This window comes from Micromys minutus (assembly GCF_963924665.1).
Source record: "Micromys minutus genome assembly, chromosome: 17".
Lineage (NCBI taxonomy): Eukaryota > Metazoa > Chordata > Mammalia > Rodentia > Muridae > Micromys > Micromys minutus.
The window spans coordinates 33,693,450-33,714,349 of NC_137952.1; the positions used below are offsets into that span (position 1 = coordinate 33,693,450).

The window sequence follows — 20,900 nt, forward strand, 5'->3', positions numbered from 1 at the left end:
ATCCATAGTAAAGTTAAGGGTTGTTAGCTGTTATTTGTGACTCTAGGCTGTAAGAGTTAATTATTTAGCAGATGCGCTTATGCCCTGAAGAAGAAATCTTAACCTGTAATTTGCATGTATTCATACCTGGTATTGATGGTCTAGTGACAAGTATATGACCTACCAATAAGTTAGGTAGTTGACTTCATCTACTAGAGAAACTTTTTTTCAGAAAAGATATAAATTAAAACATAATTATATGTAACACCAAAGTAATTGTGTACTGATCATACAGTAATTTTAAAAATAAACTACATGTAGTGTAAGGTACCTTCCTAGAAGCTGTTGGTGATCTTAAGACTAGTTTTCATGTTCTTGTAGCTTATCATGCTCAAATATTATTCTGTTCTCTGTGGCTGGAAGGTGTTTTTAGCAAGCAGCTTTCTGTATCTAAAGTTTACTGTGGTGCTTTGATCTTTCATTTCAGGTGGTAAAGCTGACCAGAAAAAAAAAATAGCAACATAGTTTTGTTTGCTTTTGCCAAATTACATACCCCATTCCAGTAAATAAATTGGAAATCTAAACATTCAAACAGTTCTTGTAGCACCTCATCTGAGGTCCAAAAAAGGATTTAAGAAGATAAATTAGAACCTTTATGTAAAAAACTCATTTGTTTACGACAGTAACTTATCTACACAAGACTGGCCTTGAATTTTATATGTAGTCAGGGTTGATCTTTAATGCAAGTACTCCACCATGCCCAGTTTATGCAGTTTCTGGGGACTGAACTCAGGGGCCTGTGTTTGCTGGAAAAGTATTCCATCAATTGAGCCACATCACCAATCCTTGTGACTTTATTAATCATGCATGTCGTGTAGGAAATGTTTTTGTCTTAATGAGGCACATATTTAATTTTCTCTCTTTGGGACTACCAGTAGAACTAATACCAGATACAGTTGGGACCTTGACATGAAGGTGTTAAATCAGCAAAGGGAGTCACAATGGGATCAAACCCAGAGCTGAACACTGCTAGGCAGATACTATTCCACTGAGCTGTCCAGCCTGTGTATAAACAAGACATGGAACTTGTCTCTTAATAAATGTCAATATGAATTGTACTCAGTGTTCATGTAAAAGATAAATGACTCTGTGGGATGATGTCTGTGATGCCAAGGATATTTTACTCTTCTATGTTTGCTAATGTGCTGGCACATAGAACCAGACATTTCTTGTCATTTACTACTGTGTCTCTCAATTCCAAGGAGCAATCACAGCGAAGGAACTATATACAATGATGGTGGATAAAAACACAAGCCTGCTTATAATGGATGCTCGGAAAGTACAGGATTACCAGCATTCCTGTATCTTGGATTCTCTCAGTGTTCCTGAAGAAGCTATCAGTCCAGGGTAGGTCATTGTGTGCTTAGATAATAATAGCCAAAGTCTGCTGTGCTAACAGGAAGGCTTTGAATTCGTGGTGCTCCCGCTTGGCCTCCCCGGTGTGTAAATGACTGTGTCCTTTCAATCAACCTGTGTCCTGACTGTTGTCTTCATTACTTTATAAGTGCAGCGTGCTTCTTACCATTGCACGCTGCTCATTTTCTTATATAACGACAATGTCATTTACTTACCTGTTTTATTTTTAGACTTGGCCTTTATATATTGGATATGATGGTGCTTTTTCCATTTATACAGGAACATATGAATTTATTAAATAAGTTTAGTATAATTAAGTTTAATTGATTATTAAGTTACATTTAAAATTAAATTATAGAACAGGTAGAACAAATCATGAAGATAATACATAAGAAACTTAAATTTGGGAAACACTTTTTGATTGTTATTTCCCAACATGTTTATTAAAATACTAAACATAAAAATGCTTATAAGTGCTAAATGGTTTCTAGAACACTGGCTTATTTTGTTGTTGTTGTTGTTTTTTAGCCAAGGGAATGGATCTCTGTCAGTCATTGTGTCATTCAGCAAATATTTTCTGAGCAGTGGGTTGGGTTACTGTGGTTCATAGTGCTGAGCCTAAACCAGTGAACAGATAAACGTTGCCTTTATGAAGCTTTTATTGAAATGGCCAGATAAGGATGAGAAAAATAATAAAATTAAAATATATAGTATTCCTTATATTAGTGAGGTGTGGTGGGTGGATGTGTATTGGAATGTGGTATTTCTGTTTATCTCTCTGTCTGTCTGTCTGGGAGTTGACTCTAAAATTTAGTTTGAGGAAGACTCACAGAAAAGTTTTTAGCAAGTGTTGAATATATGCATATTCTGAGGCCAGGAGTGGGGAGCAAACAGAGAAGACGGAGAATAGGGGACAAGCTTTTCGTGAGGAGAAAGAGGAGGTAACAGGATTGCAGTCTAGGTAACAGGCTATGGTAAGACCTGAGCTTCCTATGAGCAAAAGAGTAACTGAACACCGTCTGCTGTGTTGTTGATGCCATGCTGATGACAGGACCTAAGTGGGCATAGACCTGAGCTGTAACCACAGGCGGGTTACAAGACCTCTACATGCCAGGATGCTATAACGTGGGGGAGGGTCTCTCTGGCACTGTTGGGAGGATTCAGTACAGTCTGAGGCTTGTCTGGCACACTGTAAGGCTGTGTGCACTTGCCGACTAAGTTAAACTTTGCTGCTTAGTTATTATAAGCATAGGTAGAAGTGAGCTTAAATCTGAATAATGGATCCAACGTGATTCTCCAGTTTAGATTTGGCTGAGAAGGGTGCCCAGATGATTTCCTGTTTTCAGTTTTGCTGTGTTCCCCCAACCCCATCTTTTTTTTAAGGAGCTAAGATTGAGTCTGCTTCTTTCCCTCTTTAGTAATTACTAAAAGCACTAACATGTAGTAACACAGGCTCGTTAATATCTTAATATGTAACTTAACTTGAAAGAGTTTGTCCTGGTATGGCACAGAATATACGGGAATCATTTCTCAACTTTGCCTTAATATAAATGCTCATTTATTTCAGAGTCACTGCCAGTTGGATTGAAGCAAACCTCTCAGATGATTCTAAAGACACATGGAAAAAGAGGGGGAGTGTGGACTATGTGGTCCTTCTTGACTGGTTTAGTTCAGCAAAAGATTTGCAGCTCGGGACCACTCTGCGAAGTCTGAAAGATGCGCTTTTCAAGGTTGGGGGCTCTCCTTGTTACCTTAACTGCCATTGTTGATGGTTGGGAGTCTGGTTGTTTTGACTGGCTCTGTTAGACTTTTAAACCAACTGTACTCCTATGAAGTTGTGTTCAGTAACCATCTTAGAAGTGAATCTTTAATATTGAAAGTCATAATGTGTTCTTGAACCTGGATTCAGTCATTCTCTTTCAAGAAATTTTACTTAAGGGGGCAGCAGCATGGGTGCTTAGCTATCAGGTCTAGGTGCTCAGGATTACGTAGGCTTTGTCTTATAATTATTTTATAACTTTCCTTCTAAGATCATGGATTGGTGTTTGGTTCTTAAACTATTTATAATAATAGATATCTAATACTTCATTTAATGTTGTATTTTGATTTTAATTATTTTTTGTTTTCATTTTGCTCAACAGGGAACACTTCTACATTTGGGTTTGTTGTGATTTGTGGGCTTTGCTGTCAAGAGACTGGTACCATCTTAAAAATATCTGTCCTTATTTTGTAGTGGGAAAGTAAAACTGTCTTGCGCCATGAGCCTTTGGTGTTGGAGGGAGGCTATGAAAACTGGCTCCTTTGCTATCCGCAGTTTACAACGAATGCTAAGGTCACTCCACCCCCTCGGAGCAGAACTGAAGAGGTGTCTGTCTCATGTATGTATGTATGTGAAAATTGTGTTTAAAATTGCTTCAATACAGAACAAAACACTTAAGGGTTCAGGGTGACCTTACCTGTATATACCTTTGTCCTATGAGATGCTAGTTTGTTTTCAGGCAGAACAGCACAGACTGGGGCTCATGTTTTTGAGACAGTAGTGACTGTCATTTCACGCTCCGTTAGCCACACACAGCCTGCATAACACTAAACACTGTGGAGTTTGTGGTTCTTGAAACGAATGTATTGTTTTTTTGGTGGTTTTAGTGGATTTTACTTATCCTTCGCTGGAAGAACCAGTTTCTTCCAAGCTTCCTGCCCAGATGCCGCCTCCTCCTACAGAAGCAAATGAAAAGGCACAGTTGGTAACTGATCAAGATGGAAAACCTAGACTGTTGGCCCAGTCAGCTCTAGCCGGACCTAGTGCCGTTCCCAAAGCCGAAGCTTCACCCATAATTCAGCCAGTGCCTGCTACAAAGAATGTTCCACAGGTATTGTCTTAGTTTTTGTTTATTTGGTTGCTTGTTTGTTTGTTTACTAACTTTATTCTTTTGTTTTAATATATTGACACATGGTACACATTTTTTTATATATTGTCTATGATACCTTAGGAAACAGAAGGATTTGTGCATCTTGGCACCTTTATTTATTTACTTAAAGATTTATTTAATTTTATATAAATGAGTACATTGTCTCTGTCTTCAGACATACCACAAGAGGGCATTAGATCCCAATAGAGATGGTTGTGAGGCACCATGTGGCTGCTGGGATTTGAACGCAAAACATCTGGAAGAGCAGTCAGTGCTCTTAACCACTGAGCCATCTCTCCAGCCCCAGGCACCTTTATTTTTACAAAAACCTTTTATAATAATTATCCCGTTGCCCTGGCTATATTAGATTACTTACAAGACTTCAAAGCTAGCTGGTGGTTATTTCCCATAACCTGTAGGAACAGTTTGTGTTCCGAAATAGCTAAAGCGCTCAGCTGATGACATTGCTGTGATTTGACTTGCACAGCTGCCCCCAAGTGTCTGCCTCAGATGGCTTCCAGGACTCCATGAGAATGACAAAGCAGGCAAATGCTCAGTCCCTCTTACACATCTACATGTCACCTACACAGCACACAGAGCTGAGTCCTCTGCATTACTTCTGGTGGTTATGGATGCTACGGGAGTAGCTGCCGTGCTGTTCTGTTCAGAGTAATGATGAGAAAAGTTTTCTGACATGCTCAGGCCAGGAGCAGACTTTTATAAACAAAACATTGCCCTGTGGAGGGCAGGCCCCTTACTGTAGAGAACAGAGCCCATCGCTCTGGAGAGTGGCTTGCCTGCTTTTGCATATCAGAGATGTGAAATATCAGTATTCTGCTTTTAAAGCATATTTTAGTTCCATTTCATTGGAGTTTGTAATGTTAATGATAGTTAATTAAAACTTGCAAAAATATTCAGATAAAATATCAGAGCTTCTTGTTAGGTTCTTTTTGAAGAAACAGTGATAAAACTTACCCATATATTATCCAGTATGGATTCTTAGCATCTGTTTTCCCTCAAGTATTAACATTTGAAGTGGATGATGCTGATTTCTCTAGAGCTGTTGAAAGTCAGTATCTTCATCATTTTTCAGGTCATCTAATATTTCAGATTAAATCATAAACAAATTGAATAAGTTTCCTTAAAATATAAATGTAAGACATTATAAAGAGAAGGTATAATTTTGTACATGTCTTCAAGTTAATTGAATTCTAATCCTTGTGTATCCCAAGATGACTGAGAAAAGTACAGTTTGTCCAGTATATTTTGAGGCCCTTTGCACTCAATAATGAGAATCAATTGAGGAAATTTCTATATGAAATGAAAGGCTGTAAGTGTGGGTAGGATGGATCTTCTGCAGTGATGAAGAGAGACCTGTGTAGAACCCAGTCACAGAATAATGCATCGTTGCTCTACCAGCCCTTAGGGAGCAGAGCAGAACTGAGTTTCTTTTTATAGAGAAGCAGCAGCTTTCTGGGCTCTGAGATGTTGGTGGAGTTTACAGATGCAGAGACCGGTGGAAGAGTGAGTGAGTGCGGCCAGTCAACCCTTGACCTGCATAGTTGAGGGTCCATGCTGGAGAGAGCACCATGACAGCACATGAGACTGAAAAGAGCCAGTGACAGAGACTTGGAGCTAATTTGAACTTTGTTCTATAGGTATGAGGGACTGAAGAAGGAATTGAAAGTTTAAGATAGTAAAATCTAGTGCTTTTTAGATTGGGGAAGGGTGAGTGAGCCAGAGGATAGGGATGGAAGCTTTGGTTTTGGTTTGTGCTCCACTTTTAGTGTTGGCTTTATTTCCACCATGGTCTTTCCTTCTTCATTCTCAATTGTAGAAAAGGTGATTCTGTTTATTTGAGGGATTTGTTTGCTTATTTGAAAAAGTAAAAAAACAAAAAATAAAAGTGAAAAGAAATTGGGATTTTTTTTTCTACAAACTTTGTTCTAAATAGGCTCTATTTGAAAACAAGTTTTTTTGTTTTGTTTTGTTTTGTTTTTCCAGAGCTGAGGAACAAACCCAGGGCCTTGCGCTTACTAGGCAGGCGCTCTATGACTGAGCTAAATCCCCAACCCCTACTAACTTTGTTCTGATGGGAACATAAAATATATTTTATAAGCATGTTGCATATAGTTCATTATTAAGAAGTTCTCAGTTACGTTCTCCTTGTTTTAACACACAGTATTTTCCAGAAATGTTAGGGTTACTTCTTACAATATTGTTAGAGCAGCTAAAATAACTCCTGGCCCTCACATTCTAGGAATATGGCAGCTTTCTTAATCAGATGTGCTTCAGGGGAGATGGCTCAGTCAGTAAAGAGCCTATTGTGCAAGTATAAGGATCTGAGTTCAGGGACCAGTAGCCACATGAAAGCCAAGGTCAGCATCACACACCTGCAATCCTAGAACTGGGGAGGCCAGAGTAAGGGAACCTTGGGCCTGCTGGCTAGCCAGTCCACCTGATCAGTGAGCTCCAGGTTCACTGAAAGACCCTGTCTCAAAAAGTAAGAAGGACTGCCAACAAGATGGCTCAGTAAAGATTACTTGAGTTTGAACAGTAGGATCTATGTGGTAGAAGGAGAGAACCAACTCCTACAGGCTGTCTTCTGACTCTCCCTACCAAGTAAATAAAATTAATAGCTTAAAAATATATATAACAGTAAGGTATAAGAATAAATAAGTAGGGCTGGTGAGATGGTTTAGTGGGTACAGGCATTTATGTATGTGCCTGATGACCTGAGGCCAGCTTCAGTCTCCGAATCCTGCAAAATTGGAGAAAAGGCCCAACTTCCAAGAGTTGTCTTCTGACCTCCATACTTGCCTCTGCATTCACACTCACATGCAGTGTGCACACACAAAATAATAAATAAATATGTTGGGGCTGGAGAGATGTCTTACTGGTTAAGAGTATTGGTTGCTCTTCCAGAGGACTTGGGTTCAATTCCCAACACCGACATGGCAGCTCACAACTGCCTGTAACTTCCAGTTCCAGGGCTCTGACACACTCACACAGACATACACTCAGGTAAAACACCAATGCACATAAAATAAATATTAAAGATAAAGGAAGAAAAATATTTAAATACTAAAGAATAAATAGTAGGCAGGCTGTGATACACTTTAATTCATTTATCCATTTTGTGTGTAGGTATATGTACTTAAGTATATGTATGTGGACTACAACTTAAATATGAATAGCAATGTAAAATAGGTTTTTATTAAACAAAAGGTAAACGTGATCAGATTTGTTTTACAATGGGTGAGTGAATGGCTAGGCAGATAAAGACTCTTGCCAAATAAACCTGATGACTTGAATTCAGTTCCTAGAAGGTGTTCCATAAAGCTGTGTCTTAGTCAGGGTTTCTATTCCTGCACAAAACATCATGACCAAGAAGCAAGTTGGGGAGGAAAGGGTTTATTCAGCTGACACTGTACATATTGCTGTTCATCACCAAAGGAAGTCAGGACTGGAACTCAAGCAGGTCAGGAAGCAGGAGCTGATGCAGAGGCCATGGAGGGATGTCGCTTACTGGCTTGCTTCCCCTGGTTTGCTCAGCTTGCTTTCTTATAGAACCCAAGAGTACCAGCCCAGGGATGGCACCACCCACAATGGGCCCTCCTGCCTTGATCACTAATTGAGAAAATGCCAACTGAGGCTTCTTTCTGTGTGATAAAGCCAGCTTTTGTCAAGTTGACACAAAACCAGCCAGTACAAGGTGGGAGTAAAGAACCAACTTTACAAAATTGTCTTTTAACTTTCACATTTATGCTGGGTGCCTGAAATGTGTAACTAGAAATGGGAAAAAACAGGTGAGTGGGCAGTGGGAGGCTCTCTGGAGTCTGGAAGAGAAGATGGTGTTAGGCAGTAGGCTTCCTGGTAGTCTCAGAGGTGGAGGTATAGCTGAAAGTAATTTCACCAGGCAGCAGCAGAAAGTTGTGGGAAGAACATGGTCTAGAACTGCCCGGTGACTGGTTTATAGAGCTGAGTGGAGAGTGAGGGATCTTTGTATTGTGGGCATTATACATTCATTTTTGGCCAGGCTGGGTGTGAAGTATTACAGGGGTGAGGTGGGGGGTTAGGTGGGTGTGTTGGCATGGAGCTTCAAACTCCCCTGTCATGTCTTCTGTGGACAGTCATTAACACGTATAACTCTGGGTTGGAGGGATGGCTCAGTGGTTAAGAGCACTGACTGTTCTTCCAGAGGTCCTGAGTTCAAATCCCAGCAACCACATGGTGGCTCACAACCATCTGTAATGGGATCTAATGCCCTCTTCTGGTGTGTCTGAAGACAGCGACAATACTTATATATAATAAATAAATAAATCTTTTTTTTAAAGACATATAACTCTTCTGAGTCTAGAACATGTGATTGCAAACTGAAACAGAATTAATACTTCTAAATTTTGCTGAAGCAAGAGGATTGTAGGTTTGTGGCCAACTTAGTCTGTATGTACAAACTTGTCCTGTTATGTACGAACTTGTCTTAAAAACAACACAAAAATCACATTTTGTTCTATTTGTATTTCTCTAGGTTGATCGTACAAAAAAACCAGCAATTAAGTTGCCTGATGATCATAGAATAAAATCTGAAAATACAGATCAGAGTGGAAGAGTTCTTTCTGACCGATCCACCAAGCCAGTATTTCCCCCTCCGACCACCATGTTAACAGATGAAGAAAAGGCTCGTATTCACGAAGAAACTGCGCTTCTTATGGAAAGGAATAAACAGGAGAAGGAACTTTGGGAAAGGCAGCAGAAGGAACAGAAAGAGAAGCTGAGAAGGGAGGAACAAGAGCGCAAAGCTAGAAAGACCCCGGATGCAGAAGAAGGTGACTTCACTGAGAGTCAGCGCAAAGCAAAGGGTGGCCAAGAGAAGAGAGACAGCAAACAAACCAAGGCAGAAGACAAAGAGCCCTCAGCAGACCGGGCCCAGGAAGCCACAGGAACGCAAAGACAAAGTAAGAGTGAACAGGAAGCTTCTGATGCTAAGGTATCTGTGGAAGGTAAAAGGTGTCCCATGCCAGAAGTGCAGAAGAGGCCAGCAGATGTGTCCCCTGCATCCCCCGTGTCGGGAGAGCTGAGTGCAGGCAAGGTAGGTAAAACAAACAGTAAGTGTGTATAAGATGGTGACACAGTGGCCTTCCACAGACAGGACAGGCACTCTGAATAGTGTGTAGGGGTGTGAGACTGTCCTGATCCCATTGGTATTTGCTTCTCTGCTCTCCTTTGAGGCCTGTGATGATGCACATTAAGTGACTGGTTGGCAATAGAATCTTTTGTCTATAAAATGCCATATATCTTATTATTGCTACAAATAGTTATATTTATTTCTGTGCTTGGTGTGTGTCCATCAAAAGGATAAAGTACAATCTCACAATGGAGAAGTAAGGTCCCAGTAGGTTGAGGTCATTTTTGTCTACATAGAATGTGCAGTCAGTAACATAAATAGCCTGACATTTATTTTTGCATATAATTCTGGTTTTGATCAGTCTGTGTAATTTTGTTCGTTGCAGTTTACTTTAAATCAGTGCTACATACTTTTTATGTCCTCAGCTACGTACATACTCAAGTCGATTGCCTTCCCTTAATTTTGGAAGGTATGTTTATAGAGTGATAGACTTCTTGTTTTCTTTCTTTTTTAAAAAAGATTTATTTATTTATTTTATGTGAGTACACTGTAGCTGTCTTCAGACACACCAGAAGAGGACATCAGACCCCATTACAGATGGTTGTGAGCCACCATGTGGTTGCCGGGAATTGAACTCGGAATCTCTAGAAGAGCAGTCAGTGCTCTTAACCACTGAGCTGTCTCCAGCCCAACTTCAGTTTTCTTTGTGTAGCTAACATTGTCCTTTCCTTTTGACTACCGTGCAACAGTAAGAACACTAACAGCTTACTTTTGCTTACATACAAGGAAACAGAAAATATAATTTGCATATTATAAAATTTACCTGTTTGTTACAGTTAGTCAGTCAGTGACTTAAGAATTCAGAGATGGCTCAGTGGTTAAGAGCACTGACTGTTCTTCCAGAAGTTCTGAGTCAAATCCCAGCAACCACGTGGTGCCTCACAACCATCTGTAATGGGATCCAGTGCCCTCTTCTTGGGTCTGAAGACAGCGATAGTGTACTTATATGTACTAAATAAATTAATTAAAAAAAAAAAAAGAATTTACAGACTGTTGGGGAATGGTGGCTCATGCCTTTTAATCCTAACACAGGGGAGGTAGAGGCATAGGCAGGCAGTCTGAGTTTGAGACCTGACTGGTCTCTCTACATAGAAAGCTCCAAGACAGCCAGGACTACATAGAGGGACCCTGTATTAAAAAACAAACAAACAAACAAAACACAGGAAAATTAACATAGTGCACAAAATTATTAACACAATCCAATCATAGAACATTTTCTCAACACCAAAAAAAAAAACAAAAAAAAACAAAAACCACTCTGCCTATGTATAGCCATGTCCTGTACCCGCCCTAAAGCCCCAGATCTGAACCTGCAGTTCCCATTGACTGTCTTTTCTCAGACAGTCTTTAGCAGCCAACTTATTTCATCTAGTACAGTGGTTCTCAACCTTCTTAATGCTGTGACCCTTTAATACAGTTCCTCATATTGTGGTGACCCCCAAGGATCAGGTTGTTTCATTGGTACTTCATAAGTGTAACTTTTTACTGTCATGAATTGTAATGCAAATATCTAATAACAGGATATTTGATAGTCAACCCCCAGAGGAGTTGGGGACCCATAGACTGAGAACCACTAGTCTAGCTTTTTTTAAAAAAATGTGTATGGATGTTTTGCCGGAATGCATGTCAGTGCTCCTAAGGAGGGCAGAAGAGCACATCTATTGGGAATCAAATCCTCTGGAAGAGCACCCAGTGCTCTTATCCACTAAGCCATGTTTCTAACTCCTTACCTAGCAGAGTTTTCTGTATTCATGTCATAGCATGTTTTAGCTTGTTTCTTCATGTAGTTAAGTATAAGCTCTGCACATACACACATGTCAGTTTGGATTACTTAGACATATGCATTGCTTCTTGGGATGATTTTAAATAATGTTGCTGTGAACATTTGTGTCTTTACTTTTGAGTGGATACTTAGGGCTGGAATTCTTGTCAACCCATTTTGTTAATATACATAAAAAACTGAAAAACAAACAAACAAAAAACAACTTTGAAAGAGCCTGATATGGGGGCACATGCCTTTAATCCCAGCACCCAGAAGGCAGAGAGGCAGGCAAATCTCTATGAGTCTCAGGCCAGCCTGGTCTACAGAGCAAATTGTAGGACAGCCAGAGCTACTGTCTTCAAAAACAAACAGGACAACAAAAAAAGAAAAACTTAAAACCAAAAACCAAACAACAACAACAAAACTTCCCAAAATGCTTCCCAAAACTACCCATTTTACAACTGTCAACATATACTGAATTCCAGCCAAAACATTAACATGATTTTAAGATGTAGCTTGTGGTTTTAATGTACACTTCCCTAAACGATGATGTCTTTTATATTTATCTTTGCTCTTTGTTTTCTGAGTTGGTCTCATTGAGCCCAGACTGACCTTGAACTCATGACCTTTTTGCCTCTGCAATGCAAAAGCCGAGGTTACAGGCAGTCACTGTCACTCCCAGCTTATCTGTCTTTGACAACTTTGTAGCCAACTTTTAAGTTAGACTGCCAGTTTTGACTGAGCTGTATGAATTTGAACATTCTAAGTCCCTTATTTGAAGATTTGTGTTTTCTCCACGATGAGAAATGTCTTTTATTTACTTAGGTCTTTAAAGCTAGAAGCATCTGTAGTCGGTGTAGGCCGATGCTTCAGCACGCTGCCTGCATTCACTTACCGAGAGCACTGCTTGACTGTTGTAGACAGATACAGAGGAAGCTGAGGCAGGAGAGTCACAAGATAATCATCTGACAGACTTATGTGGCTCCTCCCACCAACCACCATGGAGAGCCTCCTCCCCACTCACCACCAGGCTTCTGTGCACACTCTTCTTCAGTGTTGCACACACAGTAACTGCAGAAGTAACCACATTATTAAAGGTTGGGAATTGCTGTTGAAGACAGAGAAGAGTTACACAGCTCTCAGTGAGTGTTCCAGAGTCTGTGCAGGGTGATAATTAACTAAGAGCAATTACCTTCCTTTTTTTTTTTCCTCCTAGCTAGCAGCTGCAGTCATAGTCTCTGCTTCCCAGTGGCCCCTAGGCGTCCTTTGGAAAGTTCTAGAAGTATTATTACATTTCCCCCTTTATTTCATATTCTTCTAACCCTTGATATAGTAAGACACTGAGAAACACAAAACTGCCTTATCTCTGATGCTGCCTTTAAAAATGTGAAGGGTGGTCAAGAAATGTTTGGGGTCTTTTTGTTTTGTTTTGCTGTGTAAGTACTTTAAGTTCATGAATAGAAATTTTTAACTGGAAAATCAGATTATTATTTTTTTAAACTAGGCTCAGCGAGAACCTTTGACAAGAGCACGAAGTGAAGAAATGGGGAGAATTGTACCAGGACTGCCTTTAGGTTGGGCCAAGGTAAACACCAGAATTCTACACTAAAACGCATGCCACTTTGTTTAAAAAGGTGTTTTCTAGTTGTCCATCCACTTAAACTCTTCCCCTGATTACTACAGAGTCAGATCTCCTAGTACCCAGCCTCAGATGCTGACTAACACATGAGCACCCTGGCAATATAATTTTGAAATTGCATATTCCACTAAAGCAAGCCTAAATTTCTTTGAAAGTTTGTAAAGTGATTATCACTTTTATTCAAGTCACTTTAGGAACTGCAGAATATAAAGTTTGTGCTTAGCAAACTCAAGGCCCTAGCTTCAATCTTTAGCACACACGTGTTTTAACATACAAGTAAATATTGCAGTGGGGGTGAAACTTCAATCACTTCAGTGCTTATATGATTTTTTTTACCTTTTTATTTGTTTATTTTTCCTTTCCAAGTTTCTTGATCCAATCACTGGGACCTTTCGTTACTACCATTCACCCACAAACACAGTTCATATGTATCCGCCTGAAATGGCTCCTTCGTCTGCACCTCCTTCCACTCCTCCTACTCACAAAGTCAAGCCCCAGATCCCTGCTGAACGGGACAGGGAGCCATCCAAACTGAAGCGCTCCTACTCCTCGCCAGACATCACTCAGGCCCTGCAGGAGGAGGAAAGAGGAGGCCAGCAGTGACCCCGACAGTCAACCGGGAGAACAAGTAAGCACTCCTAATTCTAGAACTAAAACAGTGGCATCAGTTAAACCTGCCTGAATGTCACCTCAGAAGAGTTACAGCCTTGGAGGAGTCTGTTGTTATGACAGAAGGAAAAGTAAGAAACAAATGCTAACTTAATACATAAGAAGTTTAATTAATGTATTTAGTACTGATACAGATATGAAAGTGTTGCATATATTGTTACACTTCCCAGTATCATGACCAAGGCCTCCACTCATCTTTCATAGGTCATATTTTTTTTGTAATTTTTAACTTTATTAAGGAAAGAAAGTGTGTGTGTGTGTGTGTGTGTGTGTGTGTGTGTGTGCACGTGTGTATGTGTATACTTGCACACACAGTACTCTCATCTACTATGTGGGTCCTGAGGATTGGACTCAGGTATTAGCCTTGGGAGGAGTGCCTTTATTCACTGCACAGTCTCACAGGATGGTAATTTATAGGATGGTTGAGTTGGCAGTGTCACAGTACTCAGTTTCCAGCCTTGGTTTCTCTCATCCAGTCACACAGGAGCATAGTCTCCTGTTTATAAAAATGTAGGCATCATAATATGTCTTTTTTCCTCTTCTATCTCTGCTTATCAGATGATCAGTGGATTTAAATTTTCCAAAATAGCACATCATTTTCTTGTATTTTTGCCCCTAACTGATAGGAGTTGGGCACTTTTGTGTAGTGGGGTGGGGTGGTAATTCAATTGGCTATTCATGTCCACGGCTTCTGGGCCGGGGTGTAACTCAGCAGAATGCTTGCTTAACATGCCCAAAGCCTGGGTTTGATCCCAACACTGTATATAAACCAGTAATGGTGAGGCACACCTGTAAGAGCACCACTCAGGAAATGGAGACAGAAGGGTTAGAAGTTCAGCATTATCCTCAGCCAGCCTGGGCCTACATGAAACCCTGCCTCAAAAAACAAGAAGAGCAAAACCAGATTGAATGGTTTATGTATCTAGGACTTAACCAATAAGGGATCAAAAATATTGGGGTGGGAGGAATTATAGAAGTACTGAACACAAAGGTGTTTGTCCTTTCCATTGTTTTTAACACAGCACAACAGCTGTTTACGCTGTATCAGGAATTAATTAGTGATCAGAAGTGGTTTAAGGGTGAACAAACTAGTGCAAAGAGCATAGCATTTTATCTCAGGCGTGGAATGTCCTTACTGCTACTGCAGGGGTCTTGGGTATCATTTGATAAGCAGAGATAGGTGTCTTTCTACTCATCCTAATGCCATTTAAAGACACTAGTATCTAGCAGCTGGGATCTACATGTGAGAGAACACTACATATTATCCTTCTAGAATTGGTGTATATTTTATAATTATATTTGGTTTTATATTTAATTCTCTAGTATTCTTGTTGAGTTAGAGTATTTCATGATGCTAATGTCTCTGGGCCACTTGGAGAAGTTTGAAAGCGTTTTTCCGTTGGGCAGTACCTAAGTCTGTAGAAGCTAGAGGACCTGTCTCAGGCCACCTCTAGAACCAAGAACTCATAGGAGAAGTGGTAGGCATGCATTTCATGGGAGGATCCTGGAGCACAGTCAGTTAACCTAATTGCTAAATGTCTTAGAGAGCACAGCAGTTCAGCCTGTGGACTGTAGACACGGTTTTATCTGGTTCAGCTGCTCCGGCTCTCTACCATCTCGGTGTGGACTCAGCTTGAGATGCTCTGCATAAGGCACCTTGTTCTTTCTTTCTTAGGCCACCATGTTACCCTAAAGCTGAGATCTCGAGGCTTTCTGCTTCTCAGATTCGGAACCTCGATCCTGTTTTTGGAGGATCTGGACCAGCTCTTACTGGACTTCGTAATTTGGGAAATACTTGTTACATGAACTCAATATTGCAGTGCCTGTGTAATGCTCCACACTTGGCTGATTATTTCAACCGAAACTGCTACCAGGATGATATCAACAGGTAAAGGAACATTTCACTTCTTCAGTACACTAGTGAAAAGGATATTTAGCCATAGTTTCTGTATGCAAGAGTAGGTAAACATTTTTGTTCATATAAAAGAATTTTTATTTTAAAAAATGTGTGTATCTTGAGTGTTGCTATGTACAAACTAGAGCACACGTGTGAGGTCAGAGGACAGCTTGTAAGAATTGCCTCTCTCCAGTGTAGGCTCCAGGATTACATCATATTGTCAGCTCACACAGTAAACACTTTACCTGCTGAGCTTATTTTTTCATAGTTGTAGAGATTGAGAATTCAGGATGAGCGTGCCAATATCTCATCAGGGCCCTTGTGCTCTCCCCAAGGAGCATGAGGCAAAAGGGCCCAGGGTGAGCCCTTCATTGGGTCTTTTTCAGCAGACCCAATCCCGAGGCCAAGGCATGGATGGCCTCGTCAGGTCCTTTTCATTTTGGGTTTTCATTGTGTCTTTAGGAGTATGTGCTTGTGTGAGTATAGCAGCTTGAGGTGTCCAGAGAGCATCAGATCCCCAGAACTGGAGTTGTGGACAGTTGTGAGCCACCATCTGGGTGCTAGGAATTAAACCTGGGCATTCTCCAAGAGAAACAGTTCTTAACTAACATGGAGCCATCTCTTCCGCCCCTTCAGGGCCTATTCCTAGTCTGTGTGCAGTATCTAAATTTTGGAGGGGTGTATTCAGTTGCCACTCAGCTTCAGAGGAGTCAAATTAGTAAAAGAGAAATTATCTCTATCTGTAAGAATAAGGGGTAGTTATCCCAGCTCTGGTCACAATGGACAAAGAAGATAGCAGACACACTGTCTGGGTTATAGCTTCCATCCTTGACTGCAGCCTGTTGATGTGCATGAGGAGCAGGGCTTGTAGCCAGGATAAGAAAATGACTTGGAGGAATACAGCAGAGTCAGGGTCAGATGTGTTTGGTTCAAGCCTGCAGGTGAGTGACTCCTTTGTATGTTACATTTGTGGTTTTGTGCTGATGTCAGGACCCCACTACAACTTTTTTTTTTTTTTTTCTTTATTTTCCGTAACTTTACTTGCACAGGTCAAATTTGTTGGGGCATAAAGGTGAGGTTGCAGAAGAATTTGGTATAATCATGAAAGCGCTGTGGACAGGACAGTATAGATATATCAGTCCAAAGGACTTTAAAGTTACCATCGGTAAGATTAATGACCAGTTTGCAGGATCCAGCCAGCAAGATTCCCAAGAGCTGCTTCTGTTCCTCATGGACGGCCTCCACGAGGATCTAAATAAGGTAAGAGTGGGGTCTCTGCAGCTTCTCTCACTACTCAGATACAGTGACTGTAGTAAGTGTGGATTGTGCCACGTGCATGCGTATGTGCCGAGTGTGTGTGTGTGTGTGTGTGTGTGTGTGCTGAGTGGATAAAACTGAATGTTTATATCTATTAAATAGAATGAGACATGTTGGGGCTGGAATCTTAGACTCAACATAAAATTTATTTTTATTTTCCATATACACATGTCCTGAAGTGAGGTTTTTTTACAGTATTTTTTAATAATTATTTTTTAATGATTTTTTTTTCATGGAGTATAATTTTCCACTTGTGGCAGCATGCCCTGTTTTAGATTCTCAGATTAGGAATGTGCACCATGGATTTGAAGAATAGTGTGTGGTTATTTACTCAAATACTAATAGGAAGTATTACACAATTAACAAATGGTAAAATAGCTTTATGAAAGCAAAGTCATGGTATTGTGGTCTGAACATCTTTGTTATTTATATATTATTGCATATTTGTATTATGTGTGTATTATACTCTAATGTTCTAAGACTTATCTTCCAAAATAAGACTTGCTTCACATAAGCAAGTGGTGCATGCGCATAGCTCTTATTAAAGCAGTGTCTGTAGATTGTAAGGCACCTCTGTCTCGCTGTGTCAGAAAGCCTTTATGGTTGTGGTTCTTAGCTGAACATATAAAAATCCAGGCTGTTGTGGTGGCTCGTACCCCAGGTCACAGTACTCAGGAGACGGAGGCAGGGGGATTGTTACTTCAGAGACAGCCTGGACTACATAAGGAGAGTTTTTTTTTTAAGGGGTGTATATAGACAAAACACACACACACACACACATACACATTGAATTTTAACCCTAATTCCTCCTTATATGACATGTTTTCTCTTCAATATCATGCTTTTGAGGTTAGCAAGATGCCTCAGCTGATGTAAAAGCACTGGCAAAGCCTAGCCGGATGACCTGATTTTGGAGGCAAGAGAACCAGCTGCACAGAACTGTCCTCTGAGTTCCTCGTGCATCTTGACACATATGCCTTCTTCACACATATCATACACACTCGGTAGAAAAGTAAAAAAAATTTAAGCCAAACTTGTTTACTTTTAAAAATTGGCATGGACTTAAAACACAATTATGTATATTTTATGTACAGAATATGTATTATATATGTTTTGTGTATATTATACATAATATACATAATGTATAATGTAATGATAATATATATAATATAATGTATACCTGTGACATGTTCATACATGTACCTAATACATTTGAAGCCTGTTTATCCCCTTACTCTCCTTGCCCTCTTTCCACTTCGACTACTTCCCTTTGGCTATTTCTTACTTTTTTGTCGAGTAATTCAGTGGGTTAATGATACTCACAGAAGCATGATCGAGGCTAGTTTACTGGAACAGGTGCACCTTGTCAGTGGTATGTCACTGAAGAAAACATCTGTCTTTCCTCCATCAATCAATCATTAACCATGTCAGTCCTCACAGGAGGTGTAGGGACAATGAATCCAGTCTTCCTCAGTTCTGGTATGTGTAACCACAGCTGCTCTGAGTTTTCGCTCTAAACGGTTAGGTCATGCACACCGCTCTCCCCTCTCCTTCCTTCCACTCGTCCTCTGTGAGCCTGAGGATGACGTGTGTGCTCCATCTGTGGCTGGCGCACACCCAGGGTCATTTGTTCTCAGCACCTTGGCCAGTTCCTCTCTGCAGTCAACACCCACACTGTAAAAACACTCTTGAAACAGAGCTGAACCTCTGTGACTCAGGGTTGTCTACAGTCTGCAGTCTTTTTTTTTTTTTTTTTTTTTTAATGTATGGAGCCATCGTACAGAAAATCTGATAACTATACAGACCCTGTCGGCAGGAATCATCTGTTTTGATGTATGTGACTGTCTATGGTTGCATTGTACAACTATAACAATGCAATCAATACCAGGGACAGTCACACAACAGTCTGCAGTCTTCCACACTTTAAATAAAAATGTCCAGAAGGTGTTATAAAGGCCTGGTGTGATGACCTACACTTTTAATCCCAGTATGTGGGAGGCAGAAGCAGGCAGATCTCTGAATTCAAAGCCAGCTTGTCTGCATAATGAGACCCTCTCTACAAACAAAATGAGGAGTGGGGAAGAAGTTCGAGCCACATCCTTTAGTAAAGTGGGTTTGGGGTAGAACCTTTTTTTTTTTTTTGTAGTGCTTACTGAGATCAGAACTCCTCAGTGTGGCTAAATGTTTAAGATGTTTCATGTTGCTCGTTGAATTTCACTTTCAACTGTCAACACCACCTAGGATACTAACAGTATTTCATTGTCCTCACCCTAGGCTGACAATCGGAAGAGGCATAAAGAGGAGAACAATGACCACCTCAATGACTATAAAGCGGCGGAACATGCCTGGCAGAAACACAAGCAGCTCAACGAGTCCATTATCGTTGCGCTCTTTCAGGGCCAGTTCAAGTCCACGGTGCAGTGCCTCACCTGTCACAAGAAGTCTCGGACATTCGAGGCCTTCATGTATTTGTCTTTGCCGCTAGCATCCACAAGTAAATGTACTTTACAGGTAAGTTTAAGAGAAAATGTGTTATTAAAATGTTATTTGTGTGTGCATAGAAGTGTGCCTCATCCTGATAGGAAAATAGGTGAGCTGCCCACCTAGTTCTTGTGGACTTTCGTTACTATTTTATGTTGCCTGTTTTTCCAGCATGTCTGTACACCAACTGCATGCAGTACACACTGAAGCCAGAAGAGGGCATCAGATTCTCTGGAACTAAAGTTGGTGGGTGCTAGGAATTGAACCCAAGTGCTCAGCGAGAGCAGGTGCTCTTAATTGCTGAACCATCTCTCTAGCCCTTGAGTTTTTGAAATTGGTCTTGCCCTGTAGCTCAGACTAGATGTGACTCAACACTGCTTGGAGTACACGCATATGTCACTGGGTGCAACTAGAAGTTGGTTGGGAGGGCTGAACCCAGAGTGCTGTGCGTGTTAGATAAGCACTTCACCACACAGCCAAACTAAAAAGCTTGTACTTATAGAGGTTTTGAAAGCTACCTTAGGACATTGTATTAGATGTTAACGCAGATCTACTTTTTCTGTGCACTTACTTGGGATCAGACATGTTGGTTTCCACCCAACAGCTGTGTAGCTAATAGCTTGTATTGACACTTTGAGTCTTTACTTCCTCCAGTAAGTCCACAGTAATCCACCAGACTCAGAACAGAGGTGCTGACCCTCTCCACACCTTCCCCATTCTTACTGCACCTTGCAACACAGTTTGCCTCCCTCCTTCCAGCAGACACTTAGCCACAGTATTGAGGTGCCCCTCAGGTCTCAGCATTCTCACAGAAGAGGGCCTCCTTAAGGCACTCCATCAGGAAGTGAATCACTGAGTATTTGTGCTTTTCCCCCCACCAGGACTGCCTTAGATTATTTTCCAAAGAAGAAAAGCTTACAGATAACAACAGATTTTACTGCAGCCATTGCCGAGCTCGGCGGGATTCTCTAAAGAAAATAGAAATCTGGAAATTGCCTCCTGTGCTGCTAGTACACCTGAAGCGGTAAGGTCTCTGCCTGTGCAGCAGCATTTGATGGAGGAATTGCCATGGCTGCATAATTTCCTCTGTCTCTTAAAGGAAACCCAAGGAATATTCTCCGGGAACAAAGAAAGGCAGACATGACAGCAGGAAACTCTCCTGTCCCTTTATGTGCATCCCGTGCTTTTCTGTTTCCTTACAGAGTCAATAGGACACAAAGTTAAAAGGAAATAATGGCATTTCACATAACAAAATTTTAAGTGACATCAAGTGGAAAATGTTACAGTGTAATTCTAACACAGATGAGTAGATAAAAATTCACATTCAGTTGCTGGAGAGATGATTCACTGGTTAAGAGAACTGATCTCTTGCAGAGGACCCAGGTTCCATTCCCAGCTCACAACTGTGTGTAATTTCAGTTACAGCAGATCTAGTACCCTCTTCTGTGAGCACCAGGCATACGTGTGTATGCATGTAGGCAAAGTATCCATGAACATAAAATAATATAGTTTTTAACCAACATTCAAACTATAAACTATAGCAAAGTGATTAAATTGTTTGTGACATGGTGGCACATTAAGCTCTTGAAAAATGGAAGCAGGATGATCAAGAATTTAAGGTCAGCCTGGGTTCCGTGAGACCT

General features: G+C 40.6%; 1 protein-coding gene across 1 annotated transcript in view; it reads left to right on the forward strand.

Moving 5' to 3' along the window:
- The window catches only part of USP8 (ubiquitin specific peptidase 8), a 46,023-nt gene that overhangs the window by 22,671 nt on the left and 2,452 nt on the right, over positions 1–20,900 (forward strand). Inside the window, 12 exon segments of the mRNA XM_080931137.1 lie at positions 1,242–1,386; positions 2,963–3,125; positions 3,629–3,773; positions 4,042–4,265; positions 8,836–9,396; positions 12,759–12,839; positions 13,260–13,473; positions 13,476–13,521; positions 15,238–15,450; positions 16,509–16,719; positions 19,051–19,287; positions 20,139–20,281. Coding sequence (XP_080787263.1) covers positions 1,242–1,386; positions 2,963–3,125; positions 3,629–3,773; positions 4,042–4,265; positions 8,836–9,396; positions 12,759–12,839; positions 13,260–13,473; positions 13,476–13,521; positions 15,238–15,450; positions 16,509–16,719; positions 19,051–19,287; positions 20,139–20,281 — 2,383 coding nt within the window.